At 40.3% G+C, this 26,835-nt stretch overlaps 1 protein-coding gene across 2 annotated transcripts; it reads left to right on the top strand.

The window, feature by feature from the left end:
* The first annotated feature begins 273 nt into the window (after positions 1–273).
* Positions 274–15,362, top strand: gabrg1 (gamma-aminobutyric acid type A receptor subunit gamma1). 2 transcript variants are annotated; one of them, XM_076748766.1, is made up of 9 exons: positions 274–620; positions 6,785–6,945; positions 7,762–7,829; positions 8,532–8,752; positions 9,046–9,128; positions 10,667–10,804; positions 11,124–11,276; positions 11,765–11,967; positions 12,074–15,362. In XM_076748766.1, the coding sequence occupies exons 1-9, from the start codon at positions 544–546 to the stop codon at positions 12,353–12,355; spliced, it is 1,386 nt and encodes a 461-aa protein (XP_076604881.1). In that variant the 5' UTR covers positions 274–543; the 3' UTR covers positions 12,356–15,362. The 2 variants fall into 2 exon arrangements, with proteins under 2 accessions (XP_076604881.1, XP_076604880.1); XM_076748765.1 differs by having other exon boundaries at positions 460–620; positions 6,785–6,949; positions 7,766–7,829; positions 12,074–13,537.
* Positions 15,363–26,835: the final 11,473 nt, after the last annotated feature.

Here is a 26,835-nt window from a genome sequence, read left to right as displayed (position 1 = left end):
GCGGTCAGCAGCACCCTGAGTGATGAGGGTCTGTATAGCCTCGAGCAGCTCCGGCGCTGTCTATGGATCACACAGCCGCGGGCGTGAATGTGCAGCATGCTTCATCTGCATGTAGGCTGCATCAAAATCAGTGTGAATAACAGCGAACAACAACTCCACAACCATCAGTCGCTCATTAGTTAGTGTAAACCGAAGAGGGATTTTTCCAGCGTGTGTGTGTGTGTGTGTGTGTGTGTGTGTGTGAGCAGCGTCTGTCAGCAGCCTGTTAGCGGCACTGCAGATGGACTAGAGCAGAGTCAGCTCCCCGGCAGCAGGCTCACTTACTCTGCCTCATCCTCATCCTCATCCTCCCCCTCCACACACACGCACACGCTCACACACACACACACACACGCACACTATGGACGCATCTCTCGCATCCTTCCGTCGCTACATTTAAACCTCATCGGCTGCGTTTGGAGGCGACCTGACGACGGAAGGCTCTCATTCCTCCCGTGTTTCCGTGGACACCGTTAAGGTCGTTTCCCAGCTGTGGAGGAGAGAATGAAGCGGCTTTTTCTCAGAGCTGTGCAGGACAAAGCCATGAACCCCTGGCTGCTCTTCGCTCTCCTCGGACTCTGGTAAGTGCGCGTTGGTGTGAGGGAGCAGGGATGCCTCCATCACGGATAGAAGGGGGAGATTTGTCGGGGTAAACCGTTGCAGATGTTGCCGCCTCCTCCGGGCTGTCATGTCTTCGCCCTTGTTTCGCATCTTGTATTCTACCTGTGATCACGGTACAGTGGGTCATTGTGCGAGATCAGGCCTGGGAGGGAAAAGATTTGATCCTCTGCCTCATCGGAGAATGTTTTTAAGAGTAACCAACCTTGAGTCGTGTATTTGCATTTTTTTTCTAACCTGTGCGCAATTTTGGACAAAAAAACGTGGCTTTGTTACACCAGCATGTGAGTTTTGTAGTGTCAGAAGGTCTGTAAGCCTGAAGCCCTTATCTGTCTTGGTACAGCAGCAGAATGTCATGTGGACTTTTCTTGAAGGGATGATGGATGGTTTTGTTCCTTGAAAGACACAGATCCTCACTTACCTCAGCCCCAGAGGAAACCTCTGTGGGTCAGTTGGTCACAGAGGTGTAAATCGTGTCCTGGTAGGACAGGCCTGCTCCTCCAGTTGAAAAATGTGAAAATGTCAGGTACTGTACTGTAGAAACTGCAGAATAAACACTGCATATCTTCACATAACAAATCCTTCTGCACATCAAATGTTCAAACACCATTAAGGTTAGTTAATGCATCCAACAAAGGAGCTATTTAGGCTATTTTGAACTGCATTGCAAAATCTGTCTAATTGAAATACTTGTAGTCAATGCTGGCTACACATTTAAAGTCCAATCCACAGAACAACTGGAGCTCCTACTGCTGTCATTTAAAGAAAACTGGCTAAAATAGAAGCAGCAGAGTTAGAGATATCTTCACTTTTACTTCCTAGTTGTCAAACTCCTGCATCTTACATTTCCCACAATGCAGCTCAATATCTTCTTTTTAGGACCCTTCTTCCCAGCTGCCCATGCCTTTCAAATGTGTTGCCCATAGTTTGTAACTTGGGCATTCTTTTAGAAATGTGTCTCTCAGCCCCAGCTGAGATGATCATTGTGACATCATTAGGGCTATTTTCTCAGCTCCTCCACAGCGACAGAGGAGCTTATGCAACTGTTTCCACAGGCTGAGGAAGTTTAGCAAACTAACTCCGACTTGAATAAATTAGTTAAAAATGGACTACCCCTTAAACCTTTAGAAGAAAACTGTGCTGTGTGACAACTTGTTATCCTCCAAAATGACTTTGATGCCGCATATGTCATCTTTTACAACAGAATTTGCAATCTTAGTTTGACACGTGCACCTACAAGCATAATTTGTGACATTACAACTTGTGCTACAGTGAGAATAAACTCTCTGAGAGATAGGAGACATCTTGTGTTGAGAATAAAATGTCCTGGATTTTTCAGTAAGGGAGAAGGAGCAGAGTTCAAAGAATTAGTTAATGACTAGTTAATTGAGCTTCTTTTTAATGGAATAATTCTATCAGGCAAATTGTTAGTCAAACAGAGTATTTCTGAAATATGTCTGGAGGGGATTGACATTAATTCAATCACTGTTTTGAACAAACAGATGAAGCATTTTCAGGAAATGAAAGAACAGATGAATAATGGGTGCAGGACCATCATCATCTTTGCATGCAGGCTAACTATATATCAGGCAAAGCCTTTTATTTTCTCACAACACGACCATCACATAAATTCAGTGTTTCCACATTACTTGAAGTCCTCCTGTTCAGCCCCCCTGTATTATTTGAAGGAAGACATATTTTATGTTATTACGACTGTGTTTTGCTATATTGCCGTTCATTATCTTTTTAAACAGCCACCCCCACTTATGGGTGCTGACAGAAGGAGTTACGATTGTTGACAAAAGCATTAATAAATACAGATCTGCTCACAACCACATTATAGCCCGATATAAATCATAAATATTTATAGACTGCTTATAAATATTAAATAGAATACACTGTAAGGCGTCAAAGCAATGTGTTACCAATTAGATTTACAAGGTGAACAGATTGCCTCCATTCGGACCTCAAGCTCTTGAGACCTTTCATTCTTTAACTTGGTGATCAGTAGTGGCAGCACAGGCTTTGTTGGGTGTTAGCTTGCCAAACAGCCACTAGAACAGATGACAGTGGAGAAAAGTCCCCGAAGAAGAATATGCTGAGACAGACTGAACTGGTGCGGAATCAGTGACTCGTCTAAAAGTCTCCAGGGCTCTGGTTGATTCAACACTCAGAATCAAAGCAAGGAAATTCAGAGGGACTCGCCACGCCTCGCCAGTTATCACTGTTTGACCTTAAACTTCAGTTGAACTCAAGCAGCATCCACCACGGCTTGGTGCTAAAAGCCATGCCCCAGTGTGTTACAGTAATTGTGAGATGTTGAAATGGCCCACACATGAAAACTCTGACTGCAGTGAACTGAGTAAGAAAAGTCCCAACATCTAAGTAGAGATACAAAGTCAGTTTTGTCCATATTTGAATGCTGGTCTGATGCAGTCAGCTGGAGTGGCTGCAGTCAGTTTTGCAACAAGACTGAAAGTTGTAACACTGAATCAAATAAAACTGACAGATACAGGGTCAGTGAACTGTAACTGTTGACTGTTAGGTGAAAAAGGAGTCAAGGACAACCAACCAGCATCTCTTGTCGAGCCCACTTGAAATTACATCTCTCCTAAGTAAATGCTCATCAAACCCATAAAATAATAATAATAATAAAGTGCTTGTCAAAGTCATTGTTGAGATCTGAGAACATGGTGGTATCGCTAAAAAATCTGATGGGACAAGAACCATGAGCAGTTAGACGATCAGGTTGGAAACAGACCTCTAGGTTAATCCATCTTATTTGAAAGAGAAAAGAAGTTGAAGGGTGAAATTGTTACCCAAACTGTCTGTTGTAAACATCCGTCACAGTTTACAGACCCACTTCCTGCTTGAGCTTTGACCTACTATACTTACTGTAGTGTGCAGTTTTCCATTACAATGAAGGATTATTAGCAACATTTGAGGGGCGTTCACTTCCAGTTAGGACTCTGTAAGACTGTTTCACATAATGTGAATAAACTGTTGGTTTGTTTCTAACCTGTTCGTCTGACTGCTAGCGTTCCTTGACTTGTCATTCAAGCCTCTTCCTCGGACAAAGCATTACCTTTGAAGCTATCCTTGCACCGCGTTCACACATACAAATACAAACATGAATGTGAACCTGAGGCTGGGGGTGTCTTTGGAAAGAGTATTTATTGTACATACTCGGTTGAATAATGCCTCGAGATGAATATTTTTTCTTGTTCAAGTCCTTGTTTAAGTTCTATCATAGAGACTGAGACACAGGAATGATTGGCTATGTTAGCATTTTCTTTTAAGTTATTTTATTAATTGAAGTAGAAAACAACTTTTGTTTTGAGAAGAAATCAAAAATCATGTTATTGGTTGTTGCCCCCATGAGTTAGAATACATATGCATAAAGTTGAACCTTTTTCAACTTCCCCACATCGTGCTGCCAGGCACTTTTTTAGCCCTTGAGAAGTTGTGGGTTGTGGCAGTATAGCCAATGTCAGTGTTCAAATCCGTAATATGGTAATAACTGCCTGTCAAAAGCATCTGCTAAATGAATATGTCTGCAATATCATGGACAAAAGTCCAAAAATAGGATGCAAATTTCAATAAACCAGAATTAAACTGTGAACTAATATTATGAAGCAATGGTGACATATGATAAACCCAAATTCAAGCTTCAAACTTTTCTCCAGAAACCGGTGGGTTTTTTTTAATGGGATCAGTTAAAGCATTAACCTCCTTGTTTGTCCTCTGGGGACCATGTATATCCATAGCAGAGTTCATGTACATGTAGTTAGTGTTTGACCATTATGGAACAGCATGTTTGTTAAGGAAACACTTTGACCTAACAGCAGTGCCAGACGAAAGGAAAGGGGCGTCATCAAAGCCAATATCAATAATTCACCAGGGTCCATTAATATCCATAATAAATTTCAAAGCAAACATTTGGCAGTTGCCCACATTTTGTCTACCGAGGTGTTTAAACGGGCACACACACTTACTAACAGACCAACACTTCTATTCCTAAATTCCACTGCTGATGGAGTAAAGAAAAACATATTATTAGAAATGTGTAGCAACCAAATTGCAGAAAATCTTGTTATTTTCTGTCCATGATTCACATTCAGGGGTCATGATTCAGATGAACATGGTTTTGTGAAGTCTTGCACGGTATTATTTCTGTTTTCAGCTGATAGCACAGAGTAGCAAGGTTTATTTCTGCCGTACTAGGTTATTGTGCCGTATTTGAGGTCATGTTGTTTGTATTAGAAGTCTGGGCTGAATGCCAAGTCCTCAGGTCTCTTTACAGTATCAGGCCCGTGTTCATTAACCGAGAACATCAGCGGCACACCTTTTTGCTGACAGAGTTCAGCCATGTGAAGCTGACTGTAATAGACACAGCATGGCAGAGCAGCAGAAAACGCATATCAAACTGCCCTCAGCTGTGTGTCCTTCCCACGTTACATCCTAAAAAGGCCTTTTCTGCTTTGGAGCAATGTGATTTAGACTCATGTCTAAAACCTGGAACTGCAATGTCTCATATGTCTCATTTACAAATTAACATTACATTTAAACAATTTGACACATGATCACAGTTATTTTATTTTGAAATTTGAATTATTGGGATTTCCACTGGGCGCATATTTGCTCTGTCCTCCACACATCTCCAATCTCCATTGGTCGCATTTCAGAAGCAGATGCTGGTTCTCCAGTGGGTTTTGGCTCCTAGCCAATGAACTAATAAGACATGTTATTAGCACTTGCTTGTTGCTTGCAACAAGCATCTCAGTTTTTGATGGTGAGCTTTGCTCTAGAACACATATGTAAAACCTATTCCACAAAGGGCCGAGTGGCTGAAGGTTTTCTTTCCAACCAAGCAGCAGCACACCAGACTTGACTCATTTCATCAGCTGATCTCAGTCTTCAGACAGCTGATTGGTCAGACTGTGTGCTCTTGATTGGTTGGAGGAAAAACCTGCAGCCACACGGCCCTTTGTGCAATAGGTTTGACATGCCTGCTCTAGAAGGTGAGTCTTTCACCTACCTCTCTCAGCTGCTTCATGCAGATGAGCCACGGCACTGTGGCATAGTGGTCCAAACAGCCCATCAGGGGATATGGAACCATCCAGCAGCTCCTGTCTGATTTTCAGGGGGAAGCTGAGGCATTGTCTGCCATTATTCTTGACAAAGCCACCGTTGAAGCTGTTGGTGAGAGTCATGACAGTAATCACACCCTTCCTGATGTCTGTGGTTAGCTCCAGGGGAAAGAGCCGTGGGCTTAGTGGCCATGGCGGAGATGACAGAGGATAGCAGCAAGATGTTGTCTTGTGCTGTAGCAACCTAAGCGGCACAGTGGTTTGTGAAGATGGAAGGTAGGTTTTGTTCTAGCGATGGGATGGTAGGAAAATACCAGTGCTCTCAGTTTTCTGGGGTTGTACAATGCCGCCTCCATAAAAGGCCAGAGCTCCCTAAAACAAAGCCATCTTAGTGGGGGAAGTTTAAGATGCCATGAGCAGGTTCAAGTTCTGACAGCATTGCGATGCCCCTCAAAATCTGCCACCTTCCTGATGATTCCCGGTAAATCCTGGAAAAGTCTTTTGGTGGCCAGCTTATGGTGGAGCTCCTGGCCACGGTGGGCACGGAGAGAGAAGAAAATTTGGGAGAGGTGCTCAAGTCACACAGTCATTATATACTGCAGGATTGCACCTGGGGGAGGCCTGTGCAAGGCACGAGGGCACAGAGGAAAGTCTTTATGAATACACATGGTCATGTAGGGATTGCTATGGCCGCCACCTTTGTTGTGTGTTTTGTGTGTGTTCTTGTGCCCGGCATGTGTGATCACATGTATGTGATCACAGTATACTGGACCTTTCATCCCGTGTGGTCACTACTGGAGCCTTATGTGCTGTTTAAGAGGATTTCCACCCTAAATGTAATAAAAGAGAGTTTGTAAAACAAGCATTTAATTTATCTAGCTTTGAGCTTTTTCACACCAAAACCAAGAAATCGCTCAACTCTTACTACAAAGCTGACACTCTTAATATGTATTTTTTGGCATTCACCACACACCCATCGAATTAAATGCAAGTCCCATGTCTTTATCTTTCAATGTTTCTTTTTCTCTATTCCACAGTTCAGCATTTGGACCCAGTAAACAGGAGGAAGAGGACTATGAAGATGTTCCCATAAATAAGACCTGGGTCTTATCACCGAAGGTCTATGAGAGCGATGTGACTTTGATCCTAAATAAACTGCTGCAGGGCTATGACAACAAATTGAGGCCCGACATTGGAGGCAAGTCAAGTTCATCCTCTGGAAATGTGCTTCGTTGACCATTTGCAGTATTTTATGGAGTGTCCTCTTTACTATATGGCGTCCGCAATCTTCTTCACAGTCTTACTTGGTCTGGTATAACCACTAGAGATAGACCACTGGGTCAGCAGTAATGACCACTGCTCATGAAAAGTTACATTGGATCTATGAATAATGTGCATAATGAGCTGAGACAGAGATTCAAGATTTTCACCTGAGAGCCACAATACACAGTACTGGTTTGTTACAGTTGTCAGACAGAACTCCGTCTATAAGATAGTGCTTTCGTGTTTCTGTGCTTGTGGATATTATTGTAACTTAAGTTATTTCACACTTTTACACAGTCTTCCTCAGGAGATATATGTTGATAAGCTGTCAAACTCTAGATGCTCCAAATTTCAGTGATTTTGAGCACCTGGATGCCTTCTTATCCATGTTGCTCAAAAGGTTAGTTTGTTAGTTTAGTCACGTTTTAGTTGCTCTGATTGTCAATTACCAGCAGCAGAGCAGAAATGAGTCATTGAGTGGTTTTGTAAGAGTAACCCATCATGTTGTGTAAAAAGGGGTCAGATAGGTCAGAAGTTGCTGAAATATGAATGTGTCTCACCAGAATTCTGTAGTGTTTGATGTAATACAAAGAGGACTGAGTCTGTAGGGGTGGGATGCAGTTCTTTGTTATAGCTAAGTTTGTGATTTAGGTTGATTGACAGACAGCATCTTTTTGGTCATCACCTTATAAAGATGTACAAAACTTGATGTTGTCGACGTCAATGCAGTATGTCCTCTGTTGTGTTTCAGTGAGGCCAACAGTGATCGAAACAGCAGTGTATGTCAACAGCATTGGACCGGTGGACCCCATCAACATGGTGAGATTGCTTCCCTTTCCTTTTTCTCTGCTAGTATAATGGTTAATTTACTGAATTTACCATGGTGGATAAAAGGGTCTTCATATCTTAATGGATGGATAAAACTTCATAACCAATGTTAAAAAACCAGCAGGGGCCTTATGCATGTCAAAATTCCGGAGGGTCACAATCAGAGCAGGGGGACTGTGGGTCCTTTTAAAACTTTATAAAATGAATTCAGTAACATGTGATAGTGGTGATGAAAATGATCAGCTCACTGCCATAAGTTTCACACAGCTCTGCTCTGTTAACATTAAATAGAATGCTATGCTACCACAAGTTATGACTAGCTAGTGCGCCAGACAGCTAAACAACTGGATTGATGGCCAACTTGAGCTGGTACAGGCTAGCTAACTTGCAAAGCAAATTATGCTTGCATTTCTCAGATGCAGTTAAGTGTATATAATTAACTGCATTTCATTTTCACGTCTGTGCAAAAATTGATGGCAATCCATCCAACATTTGTTTGCAAAGGTTCATTCTTTCAAAGTGCTTTGGAAATGGCATTTTAACACAAGACAAAATTTTAACTCAAGGTCCTCATACTAGTTTTTCCAGAGCTTTCAGCGTCTATCCACTGAAGAAAAAGAAAGAAACGGAAAAGCTATTAAGTGAATGTTGATTTTAAATTTTTGTTTGTTGGATTCCCTAACTCTGTTGCAGGAATACACCATTGACATCTTCTTTGCCCAGACATGGTACGACAGCCGACTCAAGTTTAACAGCTCGATGAAGCTGCTCATGCTCAACAGTAACATGGTAGGCAAAATCTGGATTCCCGACACATTCTTCAGGAATTCCCGCAAATCAGATGCCCATTGGATCACCACTCCCAACCGCCTCCTGAGGCTGTGGAGCAATGGGAGAGTCATGTACACACTGAGGTAGGACAGTTATGCACCCAGTTTGCTAACTTTTTTAGTAGCCATTTTTAATTTTGAACAATCAGCTCTTCAAAAATATTTGTTGTTTGTGCAGCTTTAGTGTGTGCATCTGTATTTTTATCATGTAGTTCTGTTTTAGGTGATCCCAATGATCTCATGGTCATAATTTTTTCTGAATTAGGTGTAATTACAGAGAGAACATGAAGTACCTTTACTATGCTCAGTCACACGTGGGAGGGACGAAAACAACGCTGAGACTTGCTTTTTCTCTGTCACAATTCTGTTTTTGTCAGGTTGACTATTAATGCGGAGTGTTACCTTAAGCTGCATAACTTTCCAATGGATGAACACTCGTGTCCACTGGAGTTTTCAAGCTGTAGGTGGTCAAACGTATTCCCCTCCCAACCCGCCATCTTGACTTCAACATCTGTAACTTGCCCAGAAAGAGGGGCTTCTGTGTGGGCTAGCATAGTGGCTAAGCCCTTGTTCTTTCTCCTTGCAAAAAGGCCCATCTGCTTGAGGCTGCCCTCTCTAGCCTGTACCAATCTATCATCTGCTCCACCAGCGGAGAGAGGAGGTCACCCAGTCCCATTTTCTCTGACAGACTTAATGAATTATGCACCCTCTCCCAGTCTGATTCATGCTGTCTGTGCCATCCTTCATTCGTCTCTTGCATTGTGCTTTAGCCTCTCATGTCTTGTCATGATGTTAATCTTTCACATACTGGTGAAAAATGCATAGACCATTTCATGGATTGACGGCAAATATTAGGACCAGTACAGTCACAGCAAATGTCATCAAATGAGCACAAACTAGTTTTTCAGCAGCAAAAACTACCAAACAACTAACGATACACAAACACAAGAACACATTACCCATTTGTTTAAATGCCTAAAAAGAACATAAGCTTTGCTTACAAGCAAGCATCCTCTTGCAGTAGTGCAAATAATGTTCTCTCATTAGCAGTGATGGAAGTAAAGTGACATTGGAGGTGGAGGTGTGATCAAAAGTTAAAGCATGTGACTTTAATACCATAGAGCTTGGACGATGTCCCATTTTCTACAGGCAGTCAACACAGGTTTCAAAGTATTGAGGAAATTTTGCCTATTCCTTAAACTTGATCAAAATATTACTCTCAGTCATTTTAGAAGGCGCTGAGACATTACTGAGACAGAAAGCTAACAGAGCCTGAAAGATTCCATCAGTTTGAGTAAAAACCTTTTGTTAAAGTTGTGACAAGGTAATGGGATAAAACTAGTTCAAATGATCTTGTTGTGGGTGAAGAACAGAGTAAGTGACATTGGGGAAAATAGAGGTTCTAACTGATCAGTAAAATAAGATAAAGAAAATTTCACTCATTTCACTTTCAGCTGGGACACATGCGGTATGAGATCTTAGTCAAAAAATATTTATTTCAGTGAGAATTTGGGATATTTTCATTTTTGTGTAAAATAATTCAATTTATAAACCGTATAAACTCATGTCAATTAAATTATTGTGGCACCAACAAACAAACATCACTACCAATGTGTTAATGACTTTCCTACAGCTCAGGTAGAGCAGTAACATCCACGCTGTTGCCAGGGAGAAAGCACTAGCTCACATCTGCGCAGAGTACCTACCACTGACTGTTTCAGGAACACCTGTCAAAGCTCATGTCTAGCTACCACACACTGCAGTGCACAGACTTTACAAATGTACATTTGAAGACGTCTTGCTCGTTTGAAGAAATTTCCTGAGACTGTGTGGGTCAGAACCATCTTGAATGCCCCCCTTTGCCTTGTCATGGTGCAATGCTCCCTTGTAATGTACAGTACACTGAATGACTGATGTGAGCTTCGTGTTCGATATTAAAGGCACCAGTAAGGCTTCTAATTTATTTATTATGTGTCTGTGTTGGGGGGGTTTCTGTAGATGGTTATCCCAAGAATGAGATCATGTACCGGTGGCAGAGACGGGCGGTAGAGGTGGCAGACCAGCGCTACTGGAGACTCTACCAGTTTGCCTTTGTAGGGTTGAGGAATACCTCAGATGTAGCACACACCCAGTCAGGTGAGAGATTATGGACAAATCCTCCAATTGTTGCCTGTCTCCAGTGTCACATGAGGTGCTGGTACTACAAGAGTTTGGATAACATTTAGAGAAGTGTGCAGTGCAACATGCTGATGTTTGAGTGGTGTTTTGTTATTTATTGTAAGATTTTTTTTGCTGATCTTATATGGTGACCTTGAGTACCATGCTATAACATTATTGATCCAATTTATTCGTAATTAATGTGTTCTATTTTACTCTGTTTTAGCGAAATCATTTGGAAATGTGTTTCTACCTTGGCAAATCAATTTGTATATCTACCTAATTCTTCAACTTTCAGGCGAGTATGTAATCATGACGATCTTTTTTGACCTGAGTCGGAGAATGGGCTACTTCACCATCCAGACCTACATTCCCTGCAGCATGATCGTGGTTTTGTCCTGGGTCTCCTTCTGGATCAACAAGGATGCTGTCCCAGCGCGAACATCTTTAGGTTTGATGTGCTCTTATTTCATGCCACAGTTCTAGGCTGCCTTTTTCTGTAAATCACTGCACTGGCCATCAATCCTTGAAATATTTCAACACGGTGAGGAAATAAAGGCTGTACAGCCCCTGAAAACACATTATCTCAATCACCTTCTTATGTGAGTGATATAACATGTAACAGTGATGTAGCTGTAACATTTGATTTGAAGTTTCCAGGGGCTTCAGGGTTGCACTATGAAAGTTTCACACAATGCTTCTAATGGATAAAAAGCTGAGCTGATTGTAACACCAATATGCTGTGTAAAAAAAGCCTTTGTTTCCTGAGGAGGTTTGGTGTTGACAGGTCTCTGATGACTCTGTTTTACAGATCTTTTATTGAGTCTATTTTTACTTTCTCTTTCATCTGTTGGTATGCTTCTCAATCCTAAACATACAGTCAAATGAAGGTAGAGAACTTTTTCACTGATGAGCTTGGCTCTGTGATGATCCATTTAGGTATCACCACAGTGCTCACCATGACAACTCTCAGCACCATCTCCAGGAAGTCCCTGCCCAAGGTTTCCTACGTCACTGCCATGGACCTGTTTGTCTCTGTCTGCTTCATCTTCACCTTTGCTGCCCTCATGGAGTACGGCACTCTGCACTACTTCACCAGCAACAGACAGACCAAAAAGGCTAAATCCAACAACAACACACAGGTACCTGACACCCATTGTCTTTCTTCTTTCTTTTCAACATGTCATTTTCTTTTAAACCCACTGACTGGTGAGTGTAATGTACTGAAATACTTGTGCGTGTTTTCAGCAGAAAGCACCCAGCATGGTGAATATCCGACCTGGCACCTCCCTGCTGCAGATGAACAACATTGTGCCGTATCACGAGGAGGGTGACTATGCTTATGAGTGTTTGGATGGAAAAGACTGCACCAGCTTCTTCTGCTGCTTCGACGACTGCCGCTCAGGTGCCTGGCGCGAGAACAGGATGCATGTGCGAGTTTCCAAGATTGATTCTTACTCACGAATATTCTTCCCCACTGCTTTTGGCCTTTTCAATCTGGTTTATTGGATAGGTTATCTGTATCTATAAAACCAGTACCTCAAAAATAAATGGCTGGAGTTTAACATCTGCAAGCATTTCACAAGTGCAGAGCTGCTGTCAGAGTGGAAATAAAAGCAACTGTCCAAAATGAATGGAAAAAAGAAACTAAATTCCAATCTAAACTTAAATTATGCAACCCGAATGACAGATGTTAGCCAGTCTGTCAATCTGTCCAACAACTTGTTTCAGAGCAAAAGGAAATTTGTTGTGCATGTTGATGATTGTCAGGGGGTTGATTCCATTTTTTATGACCCGCAAAACCCCACTGCCACACCGCAGTGGTATTCTCTTAACCTTGAAGTGCGCTTCTTAAATATTTTTGTACCCAACAAGAAGACAAACAGTTTGGCCCAATTCTCCCTTGTCATATCCTCCAGCTCTGCTACTGCAGACATGCCCTCTTGGCTGCTCCTAAAGTAAATAAAACATTTATAAAGTGTGATACTTGAAGTCCTTCCCTCGGGGCACTGGTTCGCTCCCAACCCAAAGAGGGCAAGGCACCATTTTTCAGCCTGTATAACACAGGAGACTAAATCATAGGTGTACTTGTGCACCTGTTCTTTGCACTGGAGTTTGTGATTGCACCAGTAAAATGAGCCCCAGGTCTTTCATTCTTTTTAAATAGAGTCCTTAACATTAAGGCTAATGAGTGTAACTATATATAGCCAAATTTTCTTTTTTCTTTGATTGTAAAAGTGTTTCATAGTATTTAATAACACCACTCATACTGCCCTTTTCACTAAATCTTTATTTCAGTGGCTTTTAAGTTTATCTCAGCCGGTAAAATGTTTGGTTCTGATTGCCAGTGCCAATTTTGGACCCTGTTCAAGGTTGACAGATTGCGCTGATTCACTAAGCTCCAATGCTAACGACTCACCTACTCCAGTTTTTACGTCTTCTCAGTCCTTTTTACAGCACGCTGTTGCTTTTGCCAGTTGAACTGACAACATCAGAACATCAGCTTTAGCCAACATGTTAATTCTGCCAAAATGAACTTGGAAATGTTGGAATTTAATCCTCATTAGCTTCAGTTAGGATTCGAAAATATTCAGATTCAATAAGCATATTTGATACTGGATTCAGATTCGCCTTGAGCAGCTCTGACCCCGGAAATGTTTGCACAAGTGAAACTCAAGTCGTCTTCACAGAGGAGATATTGCCATCAAACCTAAAAAAAAAAAAGCCCGTTTGTTTACTCTTTGCCACCGTGCTATTGATATTGTTGAGAAGCAGGAAAGAGGAGGTGCGTTGCACTTTGTAGCTGTGATATGGAGTGAAGGGGTGTTGTTCCCTATAAAGGTATATTCCCTGATTTTTTTCTTAAAGAGGCTAATAGTTATTATGATTGGTAGATTGACTAAATGGTAACTAAGTTTGTTGAATTGTTTTACATTTAAAAAAACAACACAAACAGGAATTTGTGATTCATTGGCTCTTTTGGTTAGTGTAACGCAAGCAGGGAGCATATCTTTATATATCTGAACAGCTCCAGTGTTCAAAGGGTCTATTTTTCTAGGGAACACCTCACAGCATTATGATTCGGTCAAACTGGACCAGCCTCTGCTCTGAAGCTACTGCATGGAATGAATTTGTAACCTCTGTCAAACAATGAATTGTCATGAACAACAATGGTTGTTTTTCAAGCAGCCAGATTTTATACTCTGATGTATCATTAAATGTGATAGAATTGTCATTGATGCACCGTTCAGGCAAATGCACATACAATCTTAAAAACACTTCAGCTGAATTTAAAGTTTCCAGCTCTAAATTGTACATTCACGTCCTGAACAGGTTTGAGAAAACAATGTCCTTTACTATACAGCTCATAAATTACTTGAATTTCCTTTTATACAGTTCTGTTGCTTGTAAACGACTCACTACGTGGATATTTAAGTATAGGTATTTGTTGCCACCCTTCAAACGATCAGAAACACAGAAGGAATGAATGCATCCTGAAATATTTCCAACAACATTTTCAGTATACCATCTGAATGGCAGCTGTCAATAGCATGGAGTCATCGTAAAGGAACAATTAACTACAACAGACTTAAAGCTGATTTTTTTCAGAAATACAGTCAGTAATTTCTGGCAGAGGTTCATGAAGTTGATCAATAGTTTGACATTTTCTAGCTTACCCTGAATTAGAGGTGGAAATCATCAGGTTGAAGAAGGTCGAAAAAGGTTTGCTGGTTCTAATTGTTTCATCAGTTCACTCCAAAGATTTGCTGTCACTACGTTCAGCTGTCGATCGCCGTTCAAATGTAGACGGCTTTGCATCATCATTCCCAACACCATGATGTTACACCATCATTCTGACTGCTTTCAGTGCTGCCTTGAATTGATCGTTCAGTTCCGTACAAATCAATTCCAGGAAGAAATGAGCACTGTTCATGAGGTTCAGAGCTCAACAACCACATATCTGCAGCAAATCATAGCATCATAGTTGTTTCTGCGGCTTACGCTGCCTCTCAGTGAGCTAACCAGGAACAGTAACATTGCTTATAACACAACAGAGCTGACAATGGCATTTTTAGTTAGCAGTGAGGGGATCTGAAACAAGAACAGCTGAGTTGGACAATGATACAAATCTTTAACACTGAATCCTCAAGTTTAGCTTCTAAGCAAGTGATGCTACTTTTAGAATTTGGTAATGCTCAGTACATCATCATTATCATCTCTGCTGTTCAGCACAGGAAGTATAAATGCTTAGAACATTAGTCAAGAGTTCTGTACACTGACACAAGTTTATGATGGGATAAATGTACAAGAAGGTGTCAAACTGTCCTCATGAACCCATGCCATTATTCAAGAATATATCAATATATTCTTTATTAATTTGAAGTTGTTCAGCATTTCATGTAAATAGTATTTAGAAAAAGATTCAGCTTTCAGCTCTAAAACACTTGTACTCTATTTAGATCTACTAGTTAACCAGCAGTATACTGTGCACCCATGTGGACTGCTATATCCTTGGCTTTTTTAGTGATACTCAAGAAAGAAAGAAAGAAAGAAAGAAAGAAAGAAAGAAAGAAAGAAAGAATGAAAGAAAGAAAATGCAGGTGAATATTTCAGGTACTATTCTCATGCCCTAAAATGTTGGAATGGAAATGTGACACATGCAGAAAACCCAGATACCAAGAGAGGAAAAATGCTACACCAACATGTTCCCATTAAATAACTGCAGATAAGCAGTTCTTGAACTTTTCACATACACCAAAGAAACTGTCAGATACAATTTAGTAGCATGTCCTGTATAAATGTGATGTTGCATATCAGTTCTGATTGCATCAAGTCACCACATATGTAAGACATCAAATACAGAATAGTCTAAATCCTTGGAACAGCATTTCCACATTGTCAAGATGCCATATTTCTGACATGTTTTTAAGAATTTCAAGGTGACATAGCTACCAGTCAACTCACATTTCAGAAAGAAATCATGTCTGAGGTGTCCGTGCACAAGTAGTTTTCAACCATACAAGTATCTAACAAGGAATGTACTGAAAGCAACATTAATCTATGCAAACATGAACATAATTGCAATTGTTCTCCTACAGTGTGATAACTCCTAGTGTACTTAGTTTGGTCCGAACAAAGGATGTACAATTTATTTAACTATTTTAAGCGATTAATGGTATTAAAGAAGTGATAAATAATCCATTTCCATAGTGACTCAAGCCTGAAGAATACTTCACATGACCAAAATGTCTGTACATCCTTTGTCTGAATCCAACTGAGCTTCAGCATTTTTCTACTTCACATACTTAGTTCACTTCCCAATTACTATGAAACCAGTTTTTAAAACATGACACACCACATCAGAGACATATTTTTCCATGTCTTTCTGCAATATTGATGCACCTTGCATCCCTGGTGCAACTAAATGAGTACATACTCCAGATCACAAATACGAAAAGTGAAAAATGATGAAATTGATCATATTTCAGTAAAACCTGGTGTTGTCTTGATAAATTCAGTAGGAAGTGCATTCCCAAAACACTAATTCCACCAGTAGTCACTCGCTGCTATCAGTCAACACATACTGCGTGCATTCACTAATTAAATGCAGGCAGTTTTACTTTTTCTATGGTGGCGGACAAGGACAAACACTGCAAACACAGGAATGATGCAAAACCAAAAACACACAAACACATAAAACAAATGCAACAGAAAAAAGCTGCAAGAGAAAAATGCTGCAATCACAGAAACGAAGCAGAAGCAAAAACTTACAAACACAAAACAAATGCGAAAGAGAAATGCTGCAAATATCAAAAACACACAAAACTCCCCAAAAGAAAGTTGGCTAAGTCCTCGTCGGCCACCGTACTTTTCTGTTTTTGATCATTGATACGCTTCTGTCAGTGAAAGTCAGCACTTCCTGCACAGTTGTCCTTCCAGCAGCTCAAAAGGTATCGTGTCTACCTTTCTTAAGTTTGACATGATTCTGTTGTTTAACTGATGAAATTAGTGCTGTGGAAATGTTCATCTATAGTCACATAATGGATACAGTTTTTAACCAGCTTTAATTAGGGATTCAATTGTTTGTTTGTACCAGCTTTTCAAATTGAGATTTTTTAGTATTCCAGTTTAATTATCCATAGTGTAAACTCTGGACACACCCTGCCAGGCTATTGGAAACTTAACCAGTCACCGTAGAGAATAATGATCACTCCACCAGAGTATGGTTGAGTCTCTACAGTAAAAAAACACACTCTCACCTGCCACCACCTCTGCAGAAGAGAAAACCTTCATGAGGTTTTCCTGTTTCCAGTCACATTATTCTTTGAACTGCGAGCAAATTCAAATTCAGATTCACAGAACATGTGCAAATGACAAATACTCTTCTAATGTAGCATTTATAGCAGGCTTGGTAGACCTGTTGATACTGTACCAAAAGGAAATTCTGTAGATACATGGGTTGCAAAATGTTAGCCTGATTTTCATCATGACAATGCTTTTAAATATAGCAGATTGAATTTCAAGGTAGAGTTGTTCAAATATATTGCTCTTCTGAAGAGACTTTTGTTTACTAAATGCATTTGTTCATATTTGGGGCAATAATTCCAAATTACAAACCGAATATGCTTAGCATTTACAATGCCACAAGTTATTTACAGAATAATTAATGCAAGAACCATCTGTTTTTCAGAGCTTCTTTGTCCAAATATTGTAGCTACATTGCTGAGTATATTAATTGCAGAGTATAATTCTAAGAATTTTGCACGTTTTGACAAAGCTGTGTCTTAGGGTTAGCACTGATGGCATCTGCCTACATACAGTAGGCCAGTCCAGTAGTCTTTTTCGGGCCTTCAGTTCCCCCAGCTTCAACACTCCTCTGTCTTGGCTTCAAAAAAGTGATTGTTTTCATGATCTGTGTTTAAAAAAAATAAATAAATAATATGTATGTTTATATGGCTTTTCAATCTGTATCTCAAATTATTCATTTAAGTGTCTTCACAAGTTGCTCTGTAACTCCAGTACATGTTGGACATTATATTGCATTCCCCCTCTTGTAACTAGCTAGACTTCAAAATCGAATGCTGTATTTTTCAGCCTGACAACCTCAAAAACATGTTCAATGATCCTGTGAACATGAGAGCAAGGTTGTTTGCTGTACTAAATATTACTGATTGGCATAATACTATGTATTGTATTCAACTCAAGCCATATAAACACATCTCTCATCTGTGTACAATGTCATTCTCTGTAAATGTTGCTCATATTGTATCGTGACTACTAACTCAATACACTGTGAGAAAATAAAGCAGTGCCTGGAAAAAGTGCAAGTGGTGTTACAAGACTTGATGTGTTATGAGAGAGATTATGAGGTTTAGACTAGATTCAAACGATCAGGAACAGTGTGCCAGATGTAAACATTCGTGGCTTAGCCCAAATCAGGCTGCACGTTCCCCCAGAGAGATTTTTTTTCCCATTTATGGTTGCTATATACAGTATTTTTCAAGTCATTTGAGATAATATAATGCCTGAAAATCTGTACATCATAATCATTATCTATATTTATTTTCATGAAATCTAAAATTTTGGCTACCTTTATTCATATTTAATATATTTATAACTATATTTTGGCTACATCTTAATATTGAGGCCATTTACTATATCAATCACTTCAAATTGTGTTCATTTGAGGTGACTGGAGCTGTAAATATCCCATTGAAGTGACATATTGGCGTGTTCGGAATTTCATTGGCTATTGGAAGTGTCAGTCGTCTACAAAATCAGCTGCGACTGGCTTGATCTTCTCACCGGAAGATGAGAAGGAGGGCCTTATGTTCAACTCACTGTTATTGGCTTCTCTGGTTGCTAGACTTCATATCCGAGATTGTGATTGGTCAATTGAGGTGTCATTTGAAACCTGAGACTCCACAGAGCAACTGGAGACAAGATGGCGCCCATCTGTACACGTTTCTGGAAGTTGTAATGGGGAGAACACAGAAGACAAATTGGAAACAAGCACATCGCCTGCTAATTTGAAGGGAGAAAACATCTTTCTGTGCATTATCATCATGCATTAAATATTTTTGCTGCAGTGGATTGTTTGGACCTTTGTCGATGTCACTAGACTGTTTTTGTCAGATTGTTATTGATCTGTGTATCACTGACAGACGGAGTCAGTGAGTTCATTGTTGTGTGAATTTTAAAAATGGTTGTTTGTCTGCTATTGGCATTTATTGTTCCTCCTGCTTGTGCTTGTATCTTGAAATTGTTTGCATCAATTGATTTACAAGAATCTTAGCTTTCTAATGGTGTTTAATGTGAGTATAAATACGGACGTAGCATTTATGGCAATAAACAGGAAGAAAAATAATAATAAATTCTCTGACGGCCCACAGGCGGGCTAGCTAGCTAACAATCCATATTAGTCTAATCGCCTCACCATCTCACTGCTACTAGCCAAAGTGTAACCTCTGCAGATTCACAAACCTGAAACATCAGTCTACGATTCACTGCTTGATGATGATCCTGAACCACTCTCTGTGGCTGGTGGCTGAAGTTGAATCTCCAAAGAAATGTCCTAATATCCAGTACTGTTAGTCTACTAACTGGTTAGGTAGCTGGCTAGCAACCTCGCTCAGTGTCTGTGACAGGACAGAAGACAACAACCCTGCATGACAATGTTAGGACCTATAGATAGCGACATTTGCTGGTCCTTTGTGGGGTGGAGCACAACTTCATATCTTCAGGTGGGTGGGGTGTTTTTCTTAAAGCATGCTTCAACCAATAGTGAAGGCCTTTGTTGTTCCAAACTACAGTTGAAAAGCTCCTCTCTCATCAGTCAAGTCATACCTGTTTACAATGGGAATTGAAAATTAACAGACACTTCCTGCGTCATCCCACCACTCTTACCTTTGCCTTACCTTAAATTTAGACATGACTACATACAGTGAATCCTAAAATCACCACAAGGCAACCACTTGCTTTAAAATATCAGAGCAACAATGACGGGGATAACTAGTTCTAGTGACTACAATTAGGTGGTCAGAATCAGATACCTGGTTGAAAATAGAGTAGAGTAGAGGAGAACGATTCTAAAAATGGATGAGAGCTTCATCTTTTAAACTGCTTCTTACATCTCATTTTTATGCAAAGGCCATTTAATGGTCTTTTCATATTGTAGAGCAATTGTCTACTGTGATGTTCCTTATGCTTTAGTTTTATTTTACTTACATATATTCTACTTCTGTATTTGATGTATTATCTGATCTGTTTTGACTTTTAACTCTGCTGGGTTTTAATTTTACATTGTCAGGCACTTTATTATGTAGTTTTAAAAAGTGCTGCTGTATACAGCGCATATGAAGTTCATCATTACTCATACTTGGAGAAGGAGGAGGGACTCGTTTTTGCTGAGTTGATATTTCAGTGTTATGCATCACAACATGAGCACATCTTGTCAGCTACTTTTAACACCTAGAGTTATGTAATGTTTTGGATTACAGCAGAGCAGACTGGAAACAAAATTCACCTTTGTCTTCCTCTGAAAAAGAACCCCAAGCTACAAATGATTCACCTTCGACCAAACACTGCTGAACTCACAGTTGCCACTTCCAGTGCCTGAATGCTGAAACACACACTAAAAAGCTTTAAACTGCAGTTAATTAAATGATCAATGCTGGTTTCTTTTGACTTTATTGATTGACATCCTCCCCATTAGAAATATACAATCAAAAAATATGTCCCAGAAGTACATTCTCAGAAGTCCATCTTGGGCTAAGGATGAGTGGGGACCTTGTGTGATTTAGGAATTTGTCTTTCACATCTGGTTCTTTTACTGACATAAAAAAAAGAAGCTTTATCTGAAACCTCACAAAGAGCAAGGGGTCTCCATCTACAAGGAGGTGACATATCCACGGTACTGAAAGGCAAAAGTATACAAAGCTACTAAGAAGAAATACAGAATGCTCGAATCGCTACACAGTTTACACCCAGAACTGCAAAATTAAACAGAAATAATTAAATTACAAGTGCAATATACATCTATACCATTTTAATGTCCATTCAGGCACACATAAGGGGCACGTGACAGATGAACAAATCACAGGTAATCTAAAGTGGAATTTTTACTTACAACTAATAACTCCACTCTGAAAGTAGAATAAAGAATGCTTTTGTCCCATCTGTGGTGTGCAAGAATATAAAGAATATAAAACAGGACTGTGGGCCCGTGCTTACACACACACACACACACACACACACACACACACACACACACACACACACACAGAAGTCCTGCAGCCTGGTGCTGTACTGTATAGTTCCTGTATGTTATTTTCCACTGGATTATGAATTGATGTCTCTCTCTGATGTGCTTGTGAGTCGCATTTTTAATTTGTTTCATTCGCTTCTTTTTGTGCAAATCATTTTCCCCTTGGGAAAATAAAGTTAGTCAATTAAAAAGCTGAAATTACTCTAGATTAAAAACACAGACAATCTGCACTACATTTACCCTATTTTCACATCCTGGATGTCAGTTCTGCAGTCTACAATACCACCACAAAGACATTATACAATGATTACTAAAAATTACTAAATTGAGGATACATTTCCATATAAACCCCTTTTGCTCACTGTCCTCCTCCATCTAACTGATATATCATTATCTACCTGTCTATTTATCCCAATAAAGATAAAAATATAAACGTTATTATGCCTTTACTTTTCTCGCTTTATTTGCTAAAAGATTGTTACTGACCATGTAGACTGTTGAATCTTAAGCATTTGATTAAAAAGCCACCATAAATGAGATCTCCAGCACACGTCTGGAGGGAAATTAAAACTGTAAACATTCATTCTTCTTTGAATATTACCCTGGCAGCCTGTTAATATTGTCAGAGCTCTGCGCAGTGTTTTGCTTAACTATTTAGAATTTCATAAATGTCCCTGATTCTTTTTAAATTGAAATTTAATGATTAAACACTGCGGTCCAGGGAAATGAAGCATTTTCTACATGCGGGCAATCTCAGCTGCCGGGTACAGTATTACAAAAAGCTATTTGCAAGCTGTGAGTTATCCAAAGACACTCTGAGATTTCTTTTGTTGTCTAGGTCCCACATCCCTCGAGTTGTGCCTCTTTCTCTTTTTGCTGGAAGTACCAATTACCATGTAAGCTGAATGGGAAAAGGCAGTGGCGCCTGAATGAGGGTGCTGGAGAGGGGATGAAAATAAAGCCAACTGTCGTCTCCTGGTGAGACATGATTATGGGGTATGAAGATGTGAGAAGCTGAAAAGCTCCCACCTCCCGGCTGGCAAATGCAGTGTGAACCCTTTGGATTAGACACATGAACAGAAACACTGTGCTGCCACAGCGCGTCCCTGTGTAAACACAGAGCATGGTGTGTACTGATGTTTTAACTGTGACAGGTATTATATGTGGCTGTTTATTGGATAACTTAAAGTGATGAGTGACTGTATTGCGCTATAACTTAGCATCATTAATTAAGCATACATGCATCATTTACAATGGTATTTGCTCCTGTATAGTGTGAAGCTTTTGGGTAGAATTCAACGTTGGTAGCTAAGTATTTTTACTCAAGTACTGCACTTAAGTACAATTTTACAAGCATAATGTTACTCACACTTCTGTGGTTTATCAGTGAAGTGTATGAACTACACAGCAGACTGACAAACATACATCTACATTATATCTACATCATATATGCTCCTCTATGAAACATCTGTATCCTCACTGCACTGTATTTTTATAAACTATGATGAACAGGTCATGGGTCACATCTCTAGCCCGCGTCCAGGCGCTGTCTTTTCCCAAAAGTTGTCAAATTAGTGTGATTGTATGACAGAAATTGTTACATTTATGCAAGATACTAATCTACTACTGGACAACCACCTTGAAGTGTTGACGCGATTGTGCTTTGAAGTTGTCATAACTGACATAAATTATTTAAATGTCGATGCTGCAAAGAATTGTGGAACAACATTGTCTCCTTTCCTTTTGTGAAGGATGGTCCAGTGTATCCTATGCTAAAAGAGATACAAAAGGAAGCACTGAAGCACCTTTCCTTAGCATTTGGAGAATTTGAACTCTTGTCATGACTGCCACTTAGACACTTCTGTGTCATTTTACTCAGTTCTTTAAAAAAAAAAAAAAAAAAGGCCAAGTTTTTAGTGATTCCCCAAACAAACACCTTTTGGGGTTCAGTATATTGCCCAAGGAGACTTTGGCATGCAGACTGCCGAGACCAGGGATCAAACCACCCACCTCCTGCTTGGTGGACGACCGCTCTAATTCCTGACAGACGAACATGGACGAATTGACACAGACTGAGGGAAAACGCTGACTTAAATACATTGTTGAGGGAGGATGGCGGGGGGGACAGGTGAAATGAACGAGGACTAGGTGAATCAAATCAACAATTACAAAGGGGGGGGGGGGGGGGGTCACAGGAAGTAAATCACGTCAATGACCTTGACAAAATATCAATTAGCAGTTGTTTTATGCTTCCAGATTTTTAAATGTGAGGATTTTTTGCTTTTCCTTTAGGTTATTTTATTCTTGGTGTTCGAACTATTAGTTGGACAAAAGCATTTTCACATTTTTTTTACAAACCAATCATCCGATGAATCAAAAAACTAGTCAGCGGCTCAATCCATGATGGAAGTAATCATCCAGTACAAAGTAGCTAAACTGTAGTGCCACCTGAACAGACTACAGTGGTAAAGCTTCAGTCAACACAGGATGTGTTTAGGCACATTGAGCGTGAGCCTGGCACAGTCATGGTAGTTATGTGCATAAAATGAAGGAAAACAGAGCTGAAGACTAAAAACATGCTTCAGATCTGGACTGGCTGGATTGGCTTAAAGACGAGCATCTGATGTACGTAAGATGTCCTACTGACGCATGGCTGAAATGCCTTCTGTGTAGACACAAGGCCAGGCAATCATGAATGCATGTTATTATGATTTTAAAGATGAACTGATTTCTTACATCAATCGAAATTCATTTCAGAGAATATCTGGGGAAATTCCTAGTGCTCACTGCATGGTCTGGAAAATGAAAACTCAATTATTATATGATATCCTGAATATTTCTCAGTGTTTTGTAATTGATTCTTCCACGAAGAAGCCTCAGCAGTCAGACCGAGCTAAAGTCAGCTGTGCTTCTCAGATGTCCTTCTTCCAAATAATTAACACTAACAGTTGGATTGTGTCCATGCAGCTCCCACCCTGTCAGTCACACTGGAGTCAGACATGACTGAATAATCTACAGAGAGCCAGAGGTGACGGCGGCTCTGCTGGCCTCTGGAGGCCTTTTCTCTTCACACCTGCCTGAATGAGATGAGGTCAGTCTGTGTGTGTGTGTGTGTGTGTGTGTGTGTGTGTGTGTGTGTCACTCGGGGGTGACATGCCGTGCGAGCGGATGTAAAAATGAGACATGAAAATGAGACGAGCCTCTGAAAGTTTTTTGTCTACAGTACAGTGCGCCTGGCATCCACTCCTCAACTCCATTTAGCATTTTTTTTGGCCTTTTTTAGCCGTGCGTAACAGCTAAAATGTGAAATTGACCAAAATGAGCTTTTGGAGGGGCACTTGATTAGGTTTTTCCTCTACACACTGATGAGCTGCAGTATATAACTGTTTAGCTGAGTAGAACAGAACTTGATGTAGGATCGTGTAATATCTTCATTTCTCTTCCCTCCTTGTGCCTCTTCCCTGATGCGTACCAAAACACTGCCTGTCACATACTAAAGGAATGCGCTGAAGCCTACAGACTGCACAGCATGACTGACTCATTGCTCTCGTGCCTCGATGCTTTGGTCTCTCATGACTGGCCCAGGTGCTTTCAGTGTGGATTATGCATGTTTATGTGGGTTTCCTCTTGTCTGGCATCTGGGCTGGGATAATCTGAATATGACCCATGATGGACTGGTGACCTGTCCATGGTGTCTCCTTACCTTCCGTCCGCTGCATGATGGAATATACTTCAGGGCAAAGACAGCAAACAAGCTATAAGATTAAAATAAACTGTAAAAAAAAAAAGAAAAGGTCAAATGTGGTTCATCTTCTGTTGTAGATTTAGTAGTTTTCAACATTTTACAATAATGTTATGTGACAGGGACTCTTCCCTCTACAGGGTTTAGGCATATTAGACTCTTTCTGCTCTTTCTCAGAAATGCTTTTCTTCGCTCTTTTTATTTCTCCAGTCCCACCAAATTATGAGCTCTATGATGTATTCCAGTTGTAACGAGCAGCCTCAGGCCAGAGCTGTGTGCACATGCTCTCACTAACCAGAACTAACACAGGTGCTGAATTTAATCTAGTTTAATTTAGTGGAAAACTGCATAGTCAAGAAGTAACTAATCAAATTCAAGACCTGCATCCGAAAGCAACTTTTTATTAGCCATCCTTGCAGTATGGTTAAATGGAGGGCTGTGCTGGGCTGTCTGACCAAAGTATCTCATCAACGATTGGGTGGATTGCTATGAAATTTTGAACAGAGATTCAAGACAATAAATCCTACTGTAAGTTGAGCCCCTGACTTTTGCCCCACAGACTCAGAATCAGCTTTATTGGCCAAGTATGTGCATATATACAAAACATTTTACTTGGTGTGCTGAATGGCCACATGCTGCCAATCAGTGTAGCAGAGGGCGAGGGATTCATAGAGGTACTTCGGTACCTTGTAGTGGAGAACATTGTGCCATCGAGAGCATCTGTGACTAAACACACTGAAAAACACTGTGATGAGAAGGATTGCCCAAAAGTAAAGTGAGAAAGGGCAGACAAGCTAACTGCTGACCAGTTCTTACAAATGAAAGCGCCATCACATCTACCTGTCACTTCATCAGTGCTGACTGGGAGACACAGTCACAGCCCTTCTATCTGACTAAGACGCTGGGGCCCTCCAGTTCCAGGATGATACTGGCCAGAGATCTCTTGAGAGATCTTGCCTGTTTTGACAACTCTGAAGTGTTTCTCCAACTCCGACACGGTTACCTTCGGTGTTCTGGAGAATCACTGGGAATATTTAATTGAATAGATGATGAAAAAGGTGGTGAGGAGGTGTGAAGCAATTTTTGGTGACATGGCCACTACTTCTGGGATCATCATGAGATGCAAATTTGTTGGATTTGTTTGCTTGTTTGGGTAGTCAGAACGTCTCAGCCCATGGAGGCATGTTTGAACGTGGTATCTAGTTCTCCTTAAAACATCCATGGTCCTGTTTCCCAATACAGAAGTAAATTGTACTGTTGTGTTTTTTGGCATCATCTTTGATGAAGTTGCATCAGCTTGATGCTTGATCAACAGCACTGCCGCTAACCCCTGAAGGTACCTGAAACAGGGATGCAGTATCACCTCCCGAGCAGAGGCCAGTTTAGTTAGACGAACCTGTTTTCATATCGCGTGAAAAACAGATGAAAAGCAAGAATTGTGACGATGGATGTCATGTCGCATTTCTTTAAGTTACTGCTATAAATGATAAGATCAGGGTTGTTTAGCTTGCTTACTCATGCATAGATTATTAGTGAGAAAATACATTATTTTCCAAAGTTTTCTAACACGCTGTGCGGCTCCAGATTTGTTTGAGTGGGAATGATAAAGTGTGCTGACAGCTCATGCTTAAATGAACACAGAATAAGAAATTCAAATTCACTCACTCGCTGTGTTCATTTACAAAGTCAAATCAGTGGAAAAGCCGCAATCCATGTGAATAATAGATTTCAGGCCATTTTCATCTTATGCAATCCAACAGCTCATGCACGTCTCAACCATGGATATGAAAGGAAAGTGTCTGCCTGTCACTGACACTTTGTTTTTATCCTTTTTATTATCCTAAATCTATCATCTGAGCTTCAGCTTCCTCTCACAGTGATGACTTAAACTCCCTGTACTGCTGCTTAGCCAGTTACTCGCTATTGTGTTGCAACTAATTAACTGTAAACGTAATTATCATACAAATTAGATTCCACCTGTTCATTTGTCATTCAGAACTT

The sequence above is a fragment of the Chaetodon auriga genome, chromosome 14, assembly GCF_051107435.1.
Source record: "Chaetodon auriga isolate fChaAug3 chromosome 14, fChaAug3.hap1, whole genome shotgun sequence".
NCBI classification, from domain to species: Eukaryota; Metazoa; Chordata; class Actinopteri; order Chaetodontiformes; family Chaetodontidae; genus Chaetodon; species Chaetodon auriga.
This window is presented reverse-complemented; position numbering and strand designations above follow the sequence as displayed.